We start from the raw sequence: 18,472 nt of genomic DNA on the forward strand, positions 1-18,472 counted from the left end.
ATTGATAGACCATTGGCAAAACTCACAAAGCAAAAGAGAGAGAGAAACTTGATAATGCATATTAGAAATGAAAAGGGGGAGATCACTACAGATACTGCAGAGATCAAAGGGTATTCAGAGAATACTTTGAGAAACTCTATGCCACTAAATATGAGAACCTGGACGAAATGGAAATTAAAACTGTAATCAAAAATTTTCCAAAAACAAAAGCCCAGGCCCTGATGGATTCACTAATGAATTCTTTGAAACCTTTCAGGAGGAAATACTACCAATCCTGGCCAGGCTCTTTTATGAAATCGAAAAAACAGGAACATTTCCAAATAGCTTTTATGAAGCCAACATCACCTTAATACCAAAACCAGATAGAGAAGCTGCCAAAAAAGAAAATTACAGGCCAATATCCCTGATGAACACAGATGCAAAGATCCTCAAAAAAATCCTGGCGAATAGGATCCAGTGCCTCATCAAGAAGATCATTCACGTTGAACAAGTAGGTTTCATCCCAGGAATGCAAGGATGGTTCAACATCCGTAAATCTATCAACATAATACACAACATAAACAAAAAAAAAATAAAAATCACATGGTCATATAATAGACGCAGAAAAAGCGTTTGATAAGGTTCAACATCCATTCTTGATCAAAACTCTCAGCAAGATGGGAATGGAAGGAACCTTTCTCAATCTAGTTGAAGCCATCTACCACAAGTCAATGGCAAATATTATCCTCAATGGAGAAAAACTAAAAGCCTTTCCTCTAAATTCTGGTACAAGACAAGGCTGTCCTCTCTCACCACTCCTATTCAACATAGTACTGGAAGTACTTGCTATAGCGATTAGGCAAGAAAAAGGTATCAAGGGAATCCATATAGGAAAGGAAGAAGTCAAGCTCTCACTGTTTGCAGATGACATGATACTCTACTTAGAAAACCCTAAAGACTCTACCAAAAAGCTTCTAGAAATAAATAGATTCATATAGCAAAGTGGCAGACTACAAAATTAACACACAAAAATCAATGGCCTTTTTATACACTAATAATAATAGGGAAGAAATGGACATTAAGAGAACAATCCCATTCACATTAGTGCTACACAAACTCAAATATCTTGGAGTTAACCTGACTAAAGATGTGAAGGATCTATACAAAGAAAACTATAAAACACTGCTCCAGGACCCGGAGAGATAGCACAGCGGCATTTGCCTTGCAAGCAGTCGATCCAGGACCAAAGGTGGTTGGTTCAAATCCCGGTGTCCCATGTGGTCCCCCGTGCCTGCCAGGAGCTATTTCTGAGCAGACAGCCAGAAGTAACCCCTGAGCACCACCGGGTGTGACCCAAAAACCAAGAAAACAAAAAACAAAAAACAAAAAAACACTGCTCCAGGAAATAAGAGAGGACATGTGGAAATGGAAACACATACCCTGCTCATGGACTGGCAGGATCAACATAATTAAAATGGCAATACTTCCCAAAGCATTGTACAGTTTTAACGCGATTCCTCTAAAGATACCCATGACATTCTTCAAAGAAGTGGATCAAACAATTCTGAAATTCATTTGAAACAATAAACAACCTCGAATAGCTAAAACACTCCTTGGAAAAAGGAATATGGGAGGCATTACTTTCCCCAATTTTAAGCTGTATTACAAAGCAATAGTTATAAAAACAGCATGGTATTGTAATAAAGACAAACCCTTAGATCAGTGGAATAGGCTTGACTACACAGAGAATGTTCCTCAGACATATAACCACCTAGTTTATGATAAAGGAGCAAGAAATCCTAAATGGTGCAAGGAAAGCCTATTCAACAAATGGTGTTGGCACAACTGGTTAGCCACTTGCAAAAAAGCTAACTCAGACCCCCAGCTAACACCATGTACAAAGGTAAAATCCAAATGGATCAAAGACCTTGATATCAGATCTGAAACTATAAGGTATATAGAACAACATGTAGGTGAAACAATCCAGGACATTGAGATTAAAGGCATCTTTAAGGAGGAGACAGCACTCTCCAAACAAGTGGAAGCAGAGATAAACAGATGGGACTATATTAAGCTGAGAAGCTTCTGCATCTCAAAGGAGATAGTGCCCAGAATACAAAGGCCACTCACTGAGTGGGAGAAATTATTCACCCAATACTCATCAGATAAAGGACTAATATCCAAATTTTGCAAGATACTGACAGAACTATACAAGAAAAAAACATCTAACCCCATCAAAAAATGGGGAGAAGAAATGAACAGACACTTTGAAAAAGAAGAAAGGCAAATGGCCAAAAGGCACATGAAAAGATGCTCAACATCACTAATCGTCAGGGAGATGCAAATCAAAACTACTATGAGGTACCACCTCACGCCACTGAGATTGGCACACATCACAAAAAAGGAAAACAAGCAGTGCTGGCAGGGATGTGGAGAGAAAGGAACTTTTTTTTCACAGCTGGTGGGAATGCCGTCTAGTACAACCTTTATGGAAAGCATTATGGAGATTCCTTCACAAACTGGAAATTGAGCTTCCATACGATCCAGCTATACCACTCCTAGGAATATACCAGAGGAACACAAAAATACAATACAAAAATCCCTTTCTTACACCTATATTCATTGCAGCGTTATTTACAATTGCCAGACTCTGGAAACAACCAAGATGCCCTTCAACAGATGAGTGGCTAAAGAAACTGTGGTAATGGGCCCGGAAATACAGCACAAGGGCGTTTGCCTTGCAAGCAGCCGATCCAGGGCCAAAGGTGGTTGGTTCGAATCCCGGTGTCCCATATGGTCCCCCGTGCCTGCCAGGAGCTATTTCTGAGCAGACAGCCAGGAGTAACTCCTGAGCACCGCTGGGTGTGCCCCCCCCAAAAAATATAAAACCTGTGGTAATATACATAATGGAATACTATGCAGCTGTCAGGAGAGATGAAGTCATGACATTTTCCTATACATGGATGTACATGGAATCTATTATGCTGAGTGAAGTAAGTCAGAGGGAGAAAGACGCAGAATGGTTTTACTCATCTATGGGCTTTAAGAAAAATGAAAGACATTTTTAACAGTATCTCAGAGACAAGAGAGATGAGGGCTGGTAGGTGCAGCTCATGACATGAAGCTCATCACATAGAGTGATGAGTGCAGTTGGAGAGATGACTACACTGAAAACTATCATAACAATGTGAATGAATGAGGGAAGTAGAAAGCCTGTCTCGAGTACAGGTGTGGGGGGGGTGGGGAGGAGGGAGATGTGGGAAATTGGTAGTGGGAATGTTGCACTGGTGAAGGGGGTGTTCTTTACATGACTAATCATACAACCATAATCATATTTGTAATCATGGTGTTTAAATAAAGATAATTATTAAAAAAAATAAACTGGTGAAGGCTACAACTACATGTTTGGCAAGCACCTTAACCTTTGTACTCTCTTTCTAGTCCTTCCCAAAGGTGGAAAAGGTGTTTTTTCCCCCCGATAAAATTAACATTTAGATATATGACTGATCCACAATTTGCTAACTGTCATGGACCATGCCTCAATTCTCCCATAAAATTGAGGACCTCCATTCATAGAACATTTACTGAAATTTTTTTTTCTTTACATTGGGCAGAACCAGTCTGCCCAAAATGTATTGTTGTTTTTGGCATTTGGATTATTTTCAAAGGCAATGGAAAGAACCTAAATTTAGGAAAAGAAATTCTACCTCATTCTAGTTAACATAAATGAATTTGGGGAGTTTGGTCCAAAGAGACCTTTTACATGAATAATCTATCCCTATGGCAGGGCAGATTCCTATTTGCCAAACATCTGTTCTTATTGTCTTGCATAATATTCCAACATTCTCAAGCCCCAAGTGCTGTGTACTTTTTCGGTTAAGCAAAGAAGCATGAAGTCACAACTGTCTTTGGGATCATCTTTGAGGTTCCTGTAAAAGACAATGGAAATGTTGAGTGTTCTTCTGTTCATGTTAATGACAGCGCAGTCAAAAACCTAGAAGGGTCAGCAGATCACCCTCTACTCCCCGTGCCCAACCTCGATAACTTGTACATAATCCACTGAGTAGTTCCTGTACAGTGGAAATTTGGTCAATCTCTGGCAATTCAATTTATATTCCTTAGTATTTCTATATTAAATCCTTTGAGAAAATATTTGCTCTACCCAATTAAATTCACCAGCTCCCATTTTTGGGTTGATAAAATAGAAACTTTTATTGCATTTTATGAATCCTTTAAATTAGGAAAAATATGGGGAAGTTTTAGAAACCACCTTTACAGATGCACATACGAACAATGTTCTACAATTCCATTTTTCTTCTGTATAAAATACTTTGTACAAAAATGATAGTGTTTTCATACATAAAAATAATTAAATAAAAGCATTCAGATACTTGTGTTCTAAAAGTGCAATATGTACAGGATGAAAAATACTGATTTCCTGAGTCACGTAGTTATAAGTTCAAATGATTCCCATCATAATGCACCATTTAAATACAGATTTTAAAAAGTTCACCTTTACCCTGTAACACTTAGGCTGGACCTTGCTTGGTGATACTTCTAAAACTCTATCCTTCATATTTCCAAGTAGGTAATTTCAGAAGTAATTTCCTTTAAAAAAACAAAACAAAACAAAACAAAATAAAACTATTTACTAAGTAGTGGTTCATTTAGAAAGCTCTTCAGCCTCTGGATCAAGCACCAAGGGGGAGTTTAGAAACCAAAGTCCGCTAAAGATATTAATTAATGTTAGCTTCATTCTTAATTCTAAATGTGACCAGGTTTCCTAATCCATCATTTTATATTTTGAATACATCAATTTCATAATTTTCTAATAGGGTGTCAAAAAGTGTAACCAACTGGTATCTATTAATTTAAAACAAACTAATCATTTATAGCCAGACTTTAAAAAAAAAACTGCACCAAAGCTAAATTTTTCTTTATACTACAACTTTTTTAAGTGAACCAAATAAAATTACTCACAATTTTTTTTTATTATTATTATTTGTAAAGTAAAATGCCCCACAATAATTTGTTTTATTTTGGAGCCACACTCAGTTATGCTCAAGGTTGACTCCTGGTTCTGAACTCAGGGATCATTCCTGGTGAGCTCAGGGGACCATACAGTATGCCAGGCATTAAATCTAGTCGGCTGAGTGTAAGTGCAACGCAGACACTTTATTTGCTGTACTATAACTCTGGCCCCAAAATGATTTGTAATAAATGTAATGGAAATCAAGAGTTTCAATGTTAATTCAATAAGGGTTTAGCAATTAAAATTCACAATATCAAATAACAACTTTAGTTACGTTTTATGATCTTTTATTTGCTCCGAATTTTTCATATATTAGTATTTTTTAAAAGCTAAATTACTCCATATTGGTTACTTAGGAATTTTTAAATTTTAAATGACAAAATTTGCAGCAATAACTCTATACATAACAAAAATAGAATTGTATAGTTATGTTCTATTAAAAAGTATGGAATTCTAACATAAAAAAGGACAATTACCCAAATATGCCATATGGATATATTACATTTCCTTCAAGGAATAGGACACTCTGCAAGGCAGAAATGGTATTTATTCAACAAGCACATTATAAACCTCATTACAAATAAATCATGTATTTTGGAAATTAGGCCTATTGCCACTAGCAAGAAGGACCAATTGGTTACTTTCAGCAATTTGATATAAATTTTCCAAAGGGCATTTAATGTATGCTCTACAATAAATTGCATCTTCAATAAAATTTGTATCTTTTTTCAGCAGGCTTAATAAATACAATGTAAACTGACCAGGTTAACACTGAGCACATGAGATTTATAACCTCTTTTCAAGTTGCCTTAAACACACTGACAGTTACAGTAAAATTATTGAAAACTTCAATTTGCTACATACAGTTTCCATAGTAATACTTTTTGGTAATTATCTAAGTTCCCCTAATTTGCTAATGCTTTAATATTTGATGTCTGTCTTACCATTTTATAGCTTGCTTTTAAATTCATAAATCCCCATTTATTATATGTATTTGTACTCTATATCAAAATTGGAGTTTGAAATATAAAATGGTCAAAAAATTAGAACATGAAAAATTAGGAAATGGAGTGGTGGTAATATTATTTCTTAAGCTATGCTTTATTATACACAAAACATGCTCTCAAAATACCACCAAATCTTTAATGAATTATTTTGGATTACATTTTAAAAGCATATACTTTTAAAATTTAATGAGTGAATCAGTATGGAAATATTTGCCAGATTGGCTGGCAAATCCACAGTAGGTATTAAAAAGTGGCACTATAAAACTTTCAACCAATCTTTATATATTTAGAAACAGATCTCAGAGGTAGATACTGTGAAAATCTGTTTTGAGAAACTTGTGCTTGATTGTGAAGGCAGAGATGGATTTATAAAGCCTCTGTTGTGAATTCAATTTGACTGTCTGAAGGGATGTTTAATTTCATTTTTTTGAAGCTATATAAACCAGATTTCTATTTCTTTCTCGCAGTGCCAATGATCAAACCCAGTGATTCATATATTCCAGACATATGCTTTACCACTGAGTTGTATCTCTACAATGCTTAGTTTTAATTGTAAAAATGATACTAGCTTACATAAAATATTTAAGGCATTAGATGTAAATCAAGGCATGTTGCTACAGGTAACACAGCAACAACTTCTCACAGTATGTAAAGAATTCTTTCCTAAATAATAATCTGTATTATACTTTTCATCAAAGATCTACAAAAGTGTTTTTTGAAATATCAGAGGCAAATCTAAAAACCACATAAAATTGTAGAGGCAGCATTCTTTAAAAGTAAAGATTACTTTGAGCAGTGTTCTAGTGACCAAATGGCAGCTTTCCAACCATATTATTTGGGGGTATAAAAACATTTAATCTTATTTCTTTGCCTCCATAAAGACATATATTTCTTTCCCCTATTTTAACTTGTTTGCATAGCATGTGTTACGCATATTTTTCTTAAGCTTCAAAATTAAAGTATTAAAAGTAATTTTAGAATCAAATTTCGTTTACAACTAAATGTTTTCATGGTCCACAGTAGTCAGTTTTATTCAGTCACACACATCTGATACTATTATTAACCTTAAATAAAAAATGAGCTTTAAAAATTCAAGCATAAGGCCAAAATGTTAAAATCTTTTAAGAACTTGTCAAAGATATTTAAATTCCTTTGTCCTTTCAGCACTGATATGTGTTTACTGCTGTCACATTAACAATAGCAACTATGTCCTCAGTCCATTTGTAAATGGCTCCCCCAAAAGGAAAAACACAAAGCATCTCAACCTCCCTAAATTCTGCCTTTGAAGTGGTCACTAAACAGAAGTGATACACACATTTCAGATACATGGGTGATCAACAATTTTGTGATTTTGAACTGTTATGTTCTGGATTGAGCAGCAGGTGACTAAGAATCTTGACTAAACTGTTTATGATCATTTTGTTGGCCAAGATGTCCTCGATTAGTTGGAGCAATTCCATTTTCCATTTCTCTCTGCTGTGATGGAAGTGTGATTCCCGAATGCAAAGGTGAAGAATCCACTGTTGAATGGTGACTAACGTCCACTTTAGCTAAAATTTCATAATACAGCAAATAAAACACTGGTGTTATTATACCTACTATCAACATTATCACTACAGCTGTCCACCACCCTATTCCCCAGTCAGCTCCATAATAAGGATCCTTACGCTGAATGTTTTTGTTATCAGGTTCAAAATGTCCTTGTGATGTTAATGCAGACACTACCTCATCAAGGTTTTCTTTCTGAGTATCTGTACATCTTACTATTTGTTCTATGTCTCGGTCTACTTCTTTTAAAAAGCTACCAGCTGACTCAGTAGAAGAAAGAGAATCATTAGGAGACAAAATTTCCTGTTGTTCTGTAACGTGTTGAACAGATGCAGGGCGTGAAGTTTGTTTTCCTTTTGGAGGATAAAGTGTTTCAGTCAATGAACTAAATTTTTTGACTGGAATTTTGATAGATCTAAGGGCAAAAAAGTCTTGATCACTGATGAGATTGTTAACCCGCTTGATATCTGCTACCTGTAAAAGAAAAGAGTGCAACATTCAACTGAATTTGAAATGAAAACAGAAGTTTAATGTTATTCATTCCAGTTAACTTTGGGAGGAAAAAATTGGTTGAATTTAATAAATATCCCACCCAGAGATATTTTAGTTCAGTCACTTCTAATCTTATGAAATCACTATTTTTTTTTACTATTCCCAATATATTTACACTGATGCTGGCTAGTATAATTATAGACTCCTCCAATATTTTTCTTTGTTCATCATGTACAAATATCATACTTAATCTTGACTGTAAAAATTTGTGAAGGATCACAAGTAGTTATGCTCCTCTAATATGACAGAACATAAATAAATGTAAATTTATCTAACTAAAATTATTTTAGCAGTCCCAGATTAAATTCTTGGAAGGCCACTTTGGAAGGTCATTCTTGGAAGAAAACACTTTTGTACCAAAAGCACCACCAAAAGTATTCCAGTCACCTTTCCACCACCAACAACACATACACACAAAGGAATAAAACAAAAACAAAAACAAGAACCACAAAAAGCCCTCAGAGGTTACAGGCTATTAGTTTATGTATCATGAAGAAAATAACTGCAAACTGAAGATGCCAAATTCTAACTTTAGAATTTTTAAATGTGTAAAAAAATCCAGATACCTTAAAATTGATAAATCTTATCTGCTTCACTTGCTTTCTGAAGCCATTTCACACAAACTCTAGTGTAAATGTATTATTCAACTATACCCAAGATCAAAACCAGTCATGTTACAAACTGTCTCTCTCTCTCTCTCTCTCTCTCTCTATATATATATATATATATATATATATATATATATATACATATATATATACACACATTATAGTCATCAACATGTCTATCCTATACATCTGCATGTGGAGAGTACCAGAGATTTATATAATAGTAAGCCAACGTCTTCAACCACCTTTACTGTTCCCTTTCATCATCATTATGGTATTGATAATTTTAATTATTTTTCATTATGCTTTGACCTCACCTTTTCAGTTTATCACCTACTGATATTGTAAGAAGTGAAGTGAACCTAGAAATTTTTTTTCTTGTTTTTGGGCCATACCCAGCAGTGCTCAAAGTCTACTCCACTCCTAGTGGTGCCCTTGGAATGATATTTGGTGCTAGGGATCAAATCAGGCCAAACCAGACCAGGTCGGCTGTGTGCAAGGCAAGCACCTTACCTGCTGTACTATCTCTCTGGCCCCCGAAACTTTTACTTCTAATATCATTAACTCAATGGGTTGATATATTGTGACAACTGTGGAGGGAAGAAAGAATGAATGCAAACTTTATGCACATTAACTGACTGTCTTATAATATGCAAATGAAAGATGGTGATAAGATGCATCTAAAATTCAGGGGGAAAATAATTGGGAGAGGCTCTATCTACTGGTACTCAAGGTCACTCCTAGGACCATGCTCAGGGACTATGCAGTGCCAGGAATAAACCTGTGCATCCTGCATGCACAGCCTGCTCTCCAGCCTACTGAACTATCTCTCCAGCCCCCAAATTCTTGTGAATTGAAGTTACAAAGTATGTAGATTTAATATGAAAAAAGACTGGGAGGGAAAAAAATGACAGCGAATCCCTAAAGAATGCCATAACGCTGAGTAAAATAAACCCACAAAGGAAATTAAAAAGAATGGTCAGAAAAGCAATATATAATGGTGGTTAAAAATTCAGCTTGGCTTGAATTTTGAATTTGAAGCATAGTTCTAACACTGTCAATTTGGAACAAGTTATTTAAGTTCTTTTAATTTAGGTAAATGAATGTAAATGACAGCAACAATACTAATTACCCTACAAAGTAAGTTGTGAAGACTGAGTAAAAAAATCTCTGAACACTTAAAACATGATTTATATATACCTCTATGTATGTGCAAACATTAGCTACTATTAAAATTAAATATTAATAAAATCAGTAACCTATAGAATCAAAGCCAAACAAGGGCTTTTAGGAAGTAGAAAAATAGGATTAACTGCAGATTACTCATTAAATGCCATGAAATCCAAAAAGAGTCTTCTTGGAAGAATGAACTTTTGAAATGTATGAAAGGAGGGAGAGAGGACTGAGTAAGAGAGGAAGTGTTAGAGTGAAGTATATCTATCTCCTGTTTTTACATTACTACTAAACTCAAAAGTTCTTTTGTTCTTAAATTACATTTTCTAATAAATAGCTATTCAATATTCTTTCTGAATTAAACTCCAAAAATTTAGTATCGCAGTTCTTTCTGCATATTTTTATGATAATATCCTAATATGTCATGTTCTTTGGTTGTATTCGAGATTCTAACCTCCAATTTTTGCTTGTCATAATTCTAAATACTAAATTTATAAGCAGCATACAACACTAATGTATTTGCAAACAAATTTTTTCGTAGTCATTTTTATATTGCTAGCTTAACTGGTAAACTGTGATATTCCTCAAATATATGTTTCTATCAGTTTGCCTACTTAAAATCTTTAATATTTTATGTGAGGTTTTAGAGGCAAAAATATTATGGAGAAGAAGGGGTGGGGCCGGTGTGGTGTCACTAGAGGTAAGGTGTCTGCCTTGCCAGCGCTAGCCTAAGACGAACCATGGTTCGATCCCCCAGTGTCCCATATGGTCCCCCAAGCCAGGAGTGACTTCTGAGCGCAAAGCCAGGAGTTACCCAAGCGTCACTAGGTGTGGCCCAAACCCCCCCCCCAAAAAAAAAGAAAGGAAGAAGGGCTGGTGTAAAATTTCATGTAGCTTGTCTGACTAAAATTCCACCATAAACAACTCTTTATCTACATATCTATCAAGGTGGTTCAATTTAAAAAAAATGTTATGTGGCTACAAAAGAACCGTATGTGTGCGGATTTTTGGAGGGAAGCATCACACCAGGCTTACTCATGGCTCTGTACTTAAGGATCACCACTGGTGGGGTCCAGGAACCAAATCGGATGTCAGCTGTGTGCAAGACAAACACTCCATTGGCTGTAATATTGCTCCAGCCTCAGATCCTGATATTTTGAATCCTACATTACACTGTTCAAACATAATGCAACGTATAGTCTTTAAATGCATTTAAATACATTAATAAAAGTTAAATGTTCATTTAAAAATAAATATACAAGGATGTGATAGCACAGCAGGTATGACGTTTGCTTTGCATGAAAATGACCGGAGTTCAATCGCTAGCATTCCAATTGGTATCCAAATACTGCCAGGAATGGCCCCTGAGCACAGAAACAAGAGTAATCCCTGAGCATCACCAGTATGGGCTAAAAACAAATTTCAAAAATGTACATGGACATACGTAGTAGTACAGTTCAAAATTCTATAGGGAATTTGAGAACAAAAGAACTGAAAACCTATATTTAATGTAAAAAATACACTATAAAGATGCAAGATGGACATACAGATATAAAATCATTTTAAACAAAATATTTAAAACATGCTTTTCTTTTTATCAAAAAATCTCATTTTTTGAGATTAATCTTATCAGTTACATTTCTGGAATCAATCTCATCTATTATATCTAAACAAAGGTACCACTATTAAAGATATACTTGTGATAATATTCATTGCACAAGGCAGAACAAGGAAATCTTCATTATCTATGAATTACAAAATGGTTTAATAATTGTGGTATTAATATAGAACATAATTATCTTTAAAAAAATAAAAGAATGTTTATGATATAATAAGAAATAATAAAAAGCAAAGGCAACTTGTGGAGTAATATGTATAATGTGATCTAATTTTAAAGTTACCAAAGATGCCAAGATCTGGAAAACAAAAAGGGAGTATGGAAGAAACATACCCAAGTGTACAAAGTGTATTATTTCAGGAAAAATATCTCCATGTGTGTGTATATATTCTCTTACAACTTGAAAAAGTAAAATAGTAATACAATTGGGTTTTTTCAATACTAAAAATAGATCATGGATTTGGATATAGAAAGAAATTCACATCGCTTCTCGGCCTTTTGGCTAAGATCAAGTGTAGAAATTCAGGGCCAGGCGTAACCCCTGAGCATCACTGGGTATGGCCCAACCCTCCCCCTGCAAAAAAGGAAAGAAATTCAAATATTTATAAAAAAACATAAAAAGGTATTATCTGAGGGTTGGAGCGGTAGCACAAGTGGTAGGGTGTTTGCCTTACATGTGCTAACCTAGGATGGACTGCAGTTCGATCCCCTGGTGTCCCATATAGTCCCCCAAACCAGGAGCGATTTCTGAGTGCATAGCCAGGAGTAACCCTGAGTGTCACTGGGTATGGCCCAAAAACCCACCTCAAGCCCCCAAAAAGGTAATATCCTAGTATCCATCAACATGATACACAACTTCCTATGGGTATAAGTAGGAGAGAATGGAAAAAACAAGATGAATGGAAACAATTTATTTCACTTGCACTAAAAAGTTTATTCTGGACTGCATTACATAAAATTAAATTAAAACTTACCGTACAACAGTATTGAAGGGCTATTGCATTTAAAGTATCGCCTTCCTGTATGTCTTTTGTTAATACTATAATGTCATCAAGTCTATCTTTTGATGTACTTCTTCGAACTTTTTCTTTCCCTCGGGGTCGGAGCTCATACACTTCAGCATCCTCTTCCAACAACGGATCACTCTCTGTACAACTTCCAAATGAGTGGACTTGACCCCCTGGAAGAACTCCTGGAAGAGGAAAACCACGAGTCTGATGCCTCCCTGCCATCATTTCAAAATCTGGAAAGAGAAACAAAACAGAAAACCTTGAAAAGTTTTAATTCATTCATTTCTGATTAACAAAAACCTCACACTTTATTCTTTGTATTTTTTTAGTAGTTTAAAACACAGGACCAGTAATAGTAAGTAGGGTGTTTGCCTTGCATGCAGTTGACTTGGGTTTGAACCCCTGAAGCCCGTGAGTGATTCCTAAAGGAGAGAGGAGTGATTAGGTATGGTTCACCCCCTAAAAGAAAATTTAAGTTCAAGTTTTATAACCTTTGAAGCACAGTATATTTTGCAATGAAATAATGAAATGGTAGATGTGATTCCTTCTTATAGATGGATCACTTATTTCAAAATACATGATTTTGAAGTATGGAGCTATTACATCTCAACAAGGGTAAATAATAGTCTTTAGACAAATTAGCCAAGTTACCTTTATTCTGAATATGTGAAAACAGAGGAAATATTTTTGCATTATTTTAATGTGCACTATATATGTGTGTGTGTATATATATAAATCAGATACTACACAGTTCATTGTAGTGAGACTGAGGTCTAAGTTTTATATATTAAAACAGATATATACCGAGCAATTTTAAGACCCCAAACTTTTGGCTCTCACTATTATTGTTTATTATTTGGCCATACCCAGCGGTGGTCAGGCCTTACTTCTGGAAAGTCTGGAGCACCATATGTGATGCCAAGGACTGAACCTGAGTTAGCAGCTTTAACAAAAAACAAGCACCTTAACTTCTGTTCTCTTTCCAGGTCCTTGCTGCCACATCGTATTAAGCTCATGAAAATTTGATCTATCTTTGGTACTAGGTCTTTACTAAACTCCCTGGATCATGTTGACCTGAGTTAGCACAGTATATGCTTTCTTTTTAGGTCAAGAATTTGCTATTAAACAGGATTTTTCTTTCCCTGGAAGCTTTACAAAACTTGACAAAATCCTCATCAAACACAATTTATGTCTGTGAACACATCTTAGGTCACTTTGCCTGCTTCTAATTGCAACTCACTCTCAACTCACCATTGATTTGCTCTAGTTTTACTAGAAACAGAAACATAGTAGATCCATATTCATTTTCAGCTTCATTTTATTTCCAGTCTTGTTTATACCACTTACTAAAATAATTGTTTAGTGTACATAACACCTACCTATTCCTAGCAGAGAAGCTGATTTACCTTAGCTTTAAAGATGTGAAATCACATCTTTAATTTACTTTTAATGCCTTTATACTTATAAATGCATAAAGAAACCTAACAACAGCTAAAACAAATGTCATTGATATCAAAATAATACCAAAAAATGCTCTACTTATGAACAAAAATAAAGGATATAGTTATTGTAAGAGGTGGAGAAAAGTCAAAAGAGCAGAGAGAATATTCTGGAGAATTATTAAGAAGGACTTTATAATGGTGCTCAGATATTAAGTAGGAAAAGGAAAAGGATATATTTCCATCACTTAGTCACTGTTAAAAAGATCCTCTAAGACAGGGGTCTCAAACTCACGGCCCGTGACCTGTTTGCGGCCCTCCATACAACATTTTGTGGTGTGGCCCGCGGCCAGCCTTCAAATATCGCAGTATTTGCGATTATTCGTTTACTGAGTAATCGCAATAAAAACCGCATTAGTAAGAAAAAAAATCGAATTAAACATTCGCATACCCCGAGCAGTTCCGTTCGGGGTATGCAAATGTTTAATGCGATTTTTTGCGATTTTTTTCTTACTAATGCGATTTTTTATTGCGAATATTCGGTAAGCGAAATCCCTTATGCGGCCCTGCCTCACCCCGACTTTGCCTCCTGCGGCCCCCAGGTAAATTGAGTTTGAGGCCCCTGCTCTAAGATCTGGATTACTGCAAGAACAATTTGGGAGAAAGTAGGGCTCTGATTACCAATTCCTCTAGAAAAATCAAAAGGAATATCAAATAGCCAAGTGAGCATTATCGCAAAATTAAGAAAGATCTGGGTTATAGTGATGGATACATAAGCAAAGGTGGGCCCAAGAATGAACCCTTAGCTCAACTTCCTTCTTGGTGAAGGAAAATTAGCCTAAAAAAAAAGAAAAAGTAAAGAAAAGAACAAGTAAGAATTTAAATTAGGAAGAAGAATCCAAGAAAAATCTAAGATAAGATGTTTCAAAGTTCCCAAAATGACCCACTTCTGAAGTCTAAACTTCCAATACAAATGATTAACATGCTCTATAAAAGAAGATTTTGAGGGGCCGGAGAGATAGCATGGAGGTAAGGCGTTTGTTTGCCTTTCATGCAGAAGGTCATCGGTTCGAATCCCGGCCTCCCATATGGTCCCCCATATCTGGCAGGAGCGATTTCTGAGCATGGAGCCAGTAGTAACCCCTGAGCACTGCCGGGTGTGACCCAAACCCCCCCCCCCCACACACACACACACAGTTTTGCAATCCAAATGACCCAAAAACCACACACACACACAAGATTTTGAAACTATAACCAAATCCAATTCTGGAAAACCAGTTTCTGGACCTGCTCGATAGCCATAATTTAAGTACTTAAGGGAACAAAAATAACTAAGAGCTACAAAGTAGCTATTTCACCCATTCACTCACTATATAAGATATATATACCTTAATATTACCATACACTATGATTCCTAAAACCCCCCCACCATTGAAGTCGTAGTCACTCTACTCAAGGAATTCGAACAAATGACAAGACTTAAAAGTTTCCAGATCAAATTTTTTAATACCATAATAAATTAAATAAAAATAAAAAATAAAATAAAAATACATATTTTCATTTAATTCTCAAGAGTTTAAAAATAGTTCGCCTTTGTCTAAAACAGGTAATATTTATTTCCAGTTAATTGTCCAAATGCTTCTAACACTGTCTTTAATCTACAAAATGTGTATGAATCCTCTGAATTTACAGGGAAAATATTAAACAAGTCTATCTCATGTTTTAAGAACTACTTAGTACATAACTGGCTTGGCACAGTGAATTGAACTTCACTAAATAATGCTCCAAAGCCATTCTGTCAACTGTGTCCATAACATATTACTTATACCTATTTAATCATCAACACTTACTTATTTTTGGTTTGGGAGCACGTCCCCTGTGCTCACAGGCCCCTATAGAGTAGCAGGGATCGAAACAGGCTCTGAGGACACCATGCAAAGTAAATAATGACAACCTCTCTCCCTCTGTGGGCCCTTAATAATATTTAAAAGGTTAGGATTTTGTCAATGTTCTCACTCCCAATCGTAATGAAATGCAAGCTGCAGAATAGCACAAAACAGAAATCTTCTGTTTCTGAAAAACATTTATTAGGTTGTCCCTAATATTATATAATATATAAAATACATGAAAAGCTAGATAGAACAGACTCTGGCCCAGGGCATCTGAGACATCTCTATAAAAGATTACAAAGTCCATAGATAAGTCTTCATGTTATCTGGCTCTTTCCTCCAAGTCTCTAAGAAAGTGGCAGGGCAGGGAGAAAGTGCAAAATCCCCAATGCCATAATGGACCCACCTACAAGCCACACAAGATTCAGAGTCCACAATGAAACTGACCAGGGGAGATATTCAAGCCTTCTTCGGAGCACCAGAGGAAAAAAAAGAAAAAACATATCCCTAGAGAGCACAATGGTCGGGGATGAGAACTGCTGTGACCTCCAGCTTTGACCTTCAGCAGGGAGGGTGCAACAAGAGGGGGAAGGATCATCTAGTATGCAGAGTGAAATAAGTCTGAGGGGGAGAGATAGATACAGAATGGTCTCACTCATCTATGGGTTTTAAGAAAAATAAAAGACATTCTTGCAATAATCCTCAAAGAGAAGAGGGCTGGAAGGTTCAGCTCATGACTTGAAGCTCACCACAAAGAGTGATGAGTGCTGTTAGAGAAATAACTACACTGACAACTATCATAACCAGGTGAATGAATGAGGCAAGCGGAAAACCTGTCTAGAGCACAGGCAGGGGTGGGGTGGCAGGAGGGAGATTTGGGACGCTGATGGTGGGAATGTTGCACTGGTGAAAGGGGGTGTGCTCTCCATGACTGAAACCCAAATCACAATCATATTTGTAAATAAAGATATTAATAGAAAAAGAAAAAAGAAAGAAAAATGAAAGACATTCTTGCAATAATTTTCATAGACAAAAAGCTTCACTTCATGAAGCTCCCCACAAAGAGTGATGCGTGTAGTTAAGAGAAATAACTACTTTGAGAACTATCCTAACAATGAGAATGAATGAGAAAAGTAGAAAGCCTGTCTAGAGCACAGGCAGGGGTGGGAATGGTAGGAGGGAGACTTGGGACATGGGTGATGGGAATGTTGCAGAGGCGAAGGGGGCTGTTCTCTCCATGACTGAAACCCAACTACAATCATGTTTGTCATCAAGGTGTTTCAATAAAGAAGAATAGAATAGAATAGAACAGAATAAGAGAGGGGCAGATCCCAATCCTGGAAGGTATTTCAATAAAGATAGAATAGAACAGAACAGAATAAGAGAGGGGCAGATCCCAATCCTGGAAGGTATTTCAATAAAGATAGAATAGAATAGAATAGAATAGAATAGAATAGAATAGAATAGAATAGAATAGAATAGAACAGAATAGAACAGAACAGATTAAGAGAGGGGCAGATCCCAATCCTGGAAGGTGTTTCAATAAAGATAGAATAGAATAGAATAGAATAGAATAGAATAGAATAGAATAGAATAGAACAGAACTGAACAAGAGAGGGACAGATCCCAATCCTGGAAGGTATTTCAATAAAGATAGAATAGAATAGAATAGAATAGAATAGAATAGAATAGAATAGAACAGAACAGAACAGAATAAGAGAGGGGCAGATCCCAATCCTGGAAGGTGTTTCAATAAAGATAGAATAGAATAGAACAGAACAGAACTGAACTGAACAAGAGAGGGACAGATCCCAATCCTGGAAGGTATTTCAATAAAGATAGAATAGAATAGAACAGAACAGAATAAGAGACGGACAGATCCCAATCCTGGAAGGTACTTCAATAAAGATAGAATACAATAGAATAGAATAGAACAGAACAGAACAAGAGAGGGACAGATCCCAATCCTGGAGGGTCGACTCAGCTCTGAAGGAAGGCCTCAACTGCTTTTGCTTTTGCTTCTGCTTCTGCTTCGGCCTTTCTCCATCGCCCAGGTCTGGCTGCTTCTCCCCCGACCAGGCACGGAGAAGAGGCGAGGCAGGAGGTTTCCGAGTCGCGGGAAGAGACGCCTCTGCGGAGAAGCAGCCTCGCCCGTCCGCCCGCCCAAGAAGCGCAGGTGGCCGGGGAGCTCCGGCGCCACCAGCGGCTCCCCGGGCGCCGCGCTCGCTCTCCGGCCTGCAACTCGCCCAGCCAGGCGGAGGGAGGGCTGGCGCCGAGGGGCGACCCGGCTCCAGGCCGCCATCTTACCTGCCCCGTGAGGAGGGGGGACTCGATCCCCGGAAGCTCAGCGGGTCGTCGGACGCCGCCGCCGCCGCCGCCGTTCCGGGGAAGCTCATCGCCGCCTCGGCAGCTCGGCCATCTACGTCCTTCAGCGACCGCCGCCGCCGCCGCCAACGTCTCCCACTTCCGGGCCGTGGCGCCACGTCCGCAAACCTGCGCTGCGTCATCGCGTCACGTGGGCGGGGCGGGGGCGGGCGGGGGAGGAGGCCCTCGAAGGGCGGGGGCGCGAGGGCTCGCCCGGGACCGCCGCCGACTCGAGCTAAACGAGCTTCGTGGG

The 18,472-nt window shown here is 37.1% G+C and overlaps 1 protein-coding gene across 1 annotated transcript; it reads right to left on the reverse strand.

Moving 5' to 3' along the window:
• Window positions 1-6,233: 6,233 nt before the first annotated feature.
• Window positions 6,234-18,232, reverse strand: LYSMD3 (LysM domain containing 3). Its single transcript, XM_049769149.1, has 3 exons — window positions 18,163-18,232; window positions 12,492-12,760; window positions 6,234-8,040 (listed from the first exon to the last, which is right to left on the reverse strand). The coding sequence occupies exons 2-3, from the start codon at window positions 12,750-12,752 to the stop codon at window positions 7,405-7,407; spliced, it is 897 nt and encodes a 298-aa protein (XP_049625106.1). The 5' UTR covers window positions 12,753-12,760; window positions 18,163-18,232; the 3' UTR covers window positions 6,234-7,404.
• Between the last annotated feature and the right edge of the window lie 240 nt (window positions 18,233-18,472).

The sequence above is a fragment of the Suncus etruscus genome, chromosome 2, assembly GCF_024139225.1.
Source record: "Suncus etruscus isolate mSunEtr1 chromosome 2, mSunEtr1.pri.cur, whole genome shotgun sequence".
In the NCBI taxonomy this organism is placed as follows: domain Eukaryota; kingdom Metazoa; phylum Chordata; class Mammalia; order Eulipotyphla; family Soricidae; genus Suncus; species Suncus etruscus.

What these genes read in the sequence shown, in the direction of transcription:
- LYSMD3 (XM_049769149.1), bottom strand. Translation starts at nt 12,752, where the DNA reads ATGATGGCAGGGAGGCATCAGACTCGTGGTTTTCCTCTTCCAGGAGTT. An exon ending in CCCTTCAATACTGTTGTACG is followed by an intron (nt 8,041 to 12,491) that starts GTAAGTTTTAAT and finishes TTTCTTTTACAG; the next exon opens with GTAGCAGATATCAAGCGGGT.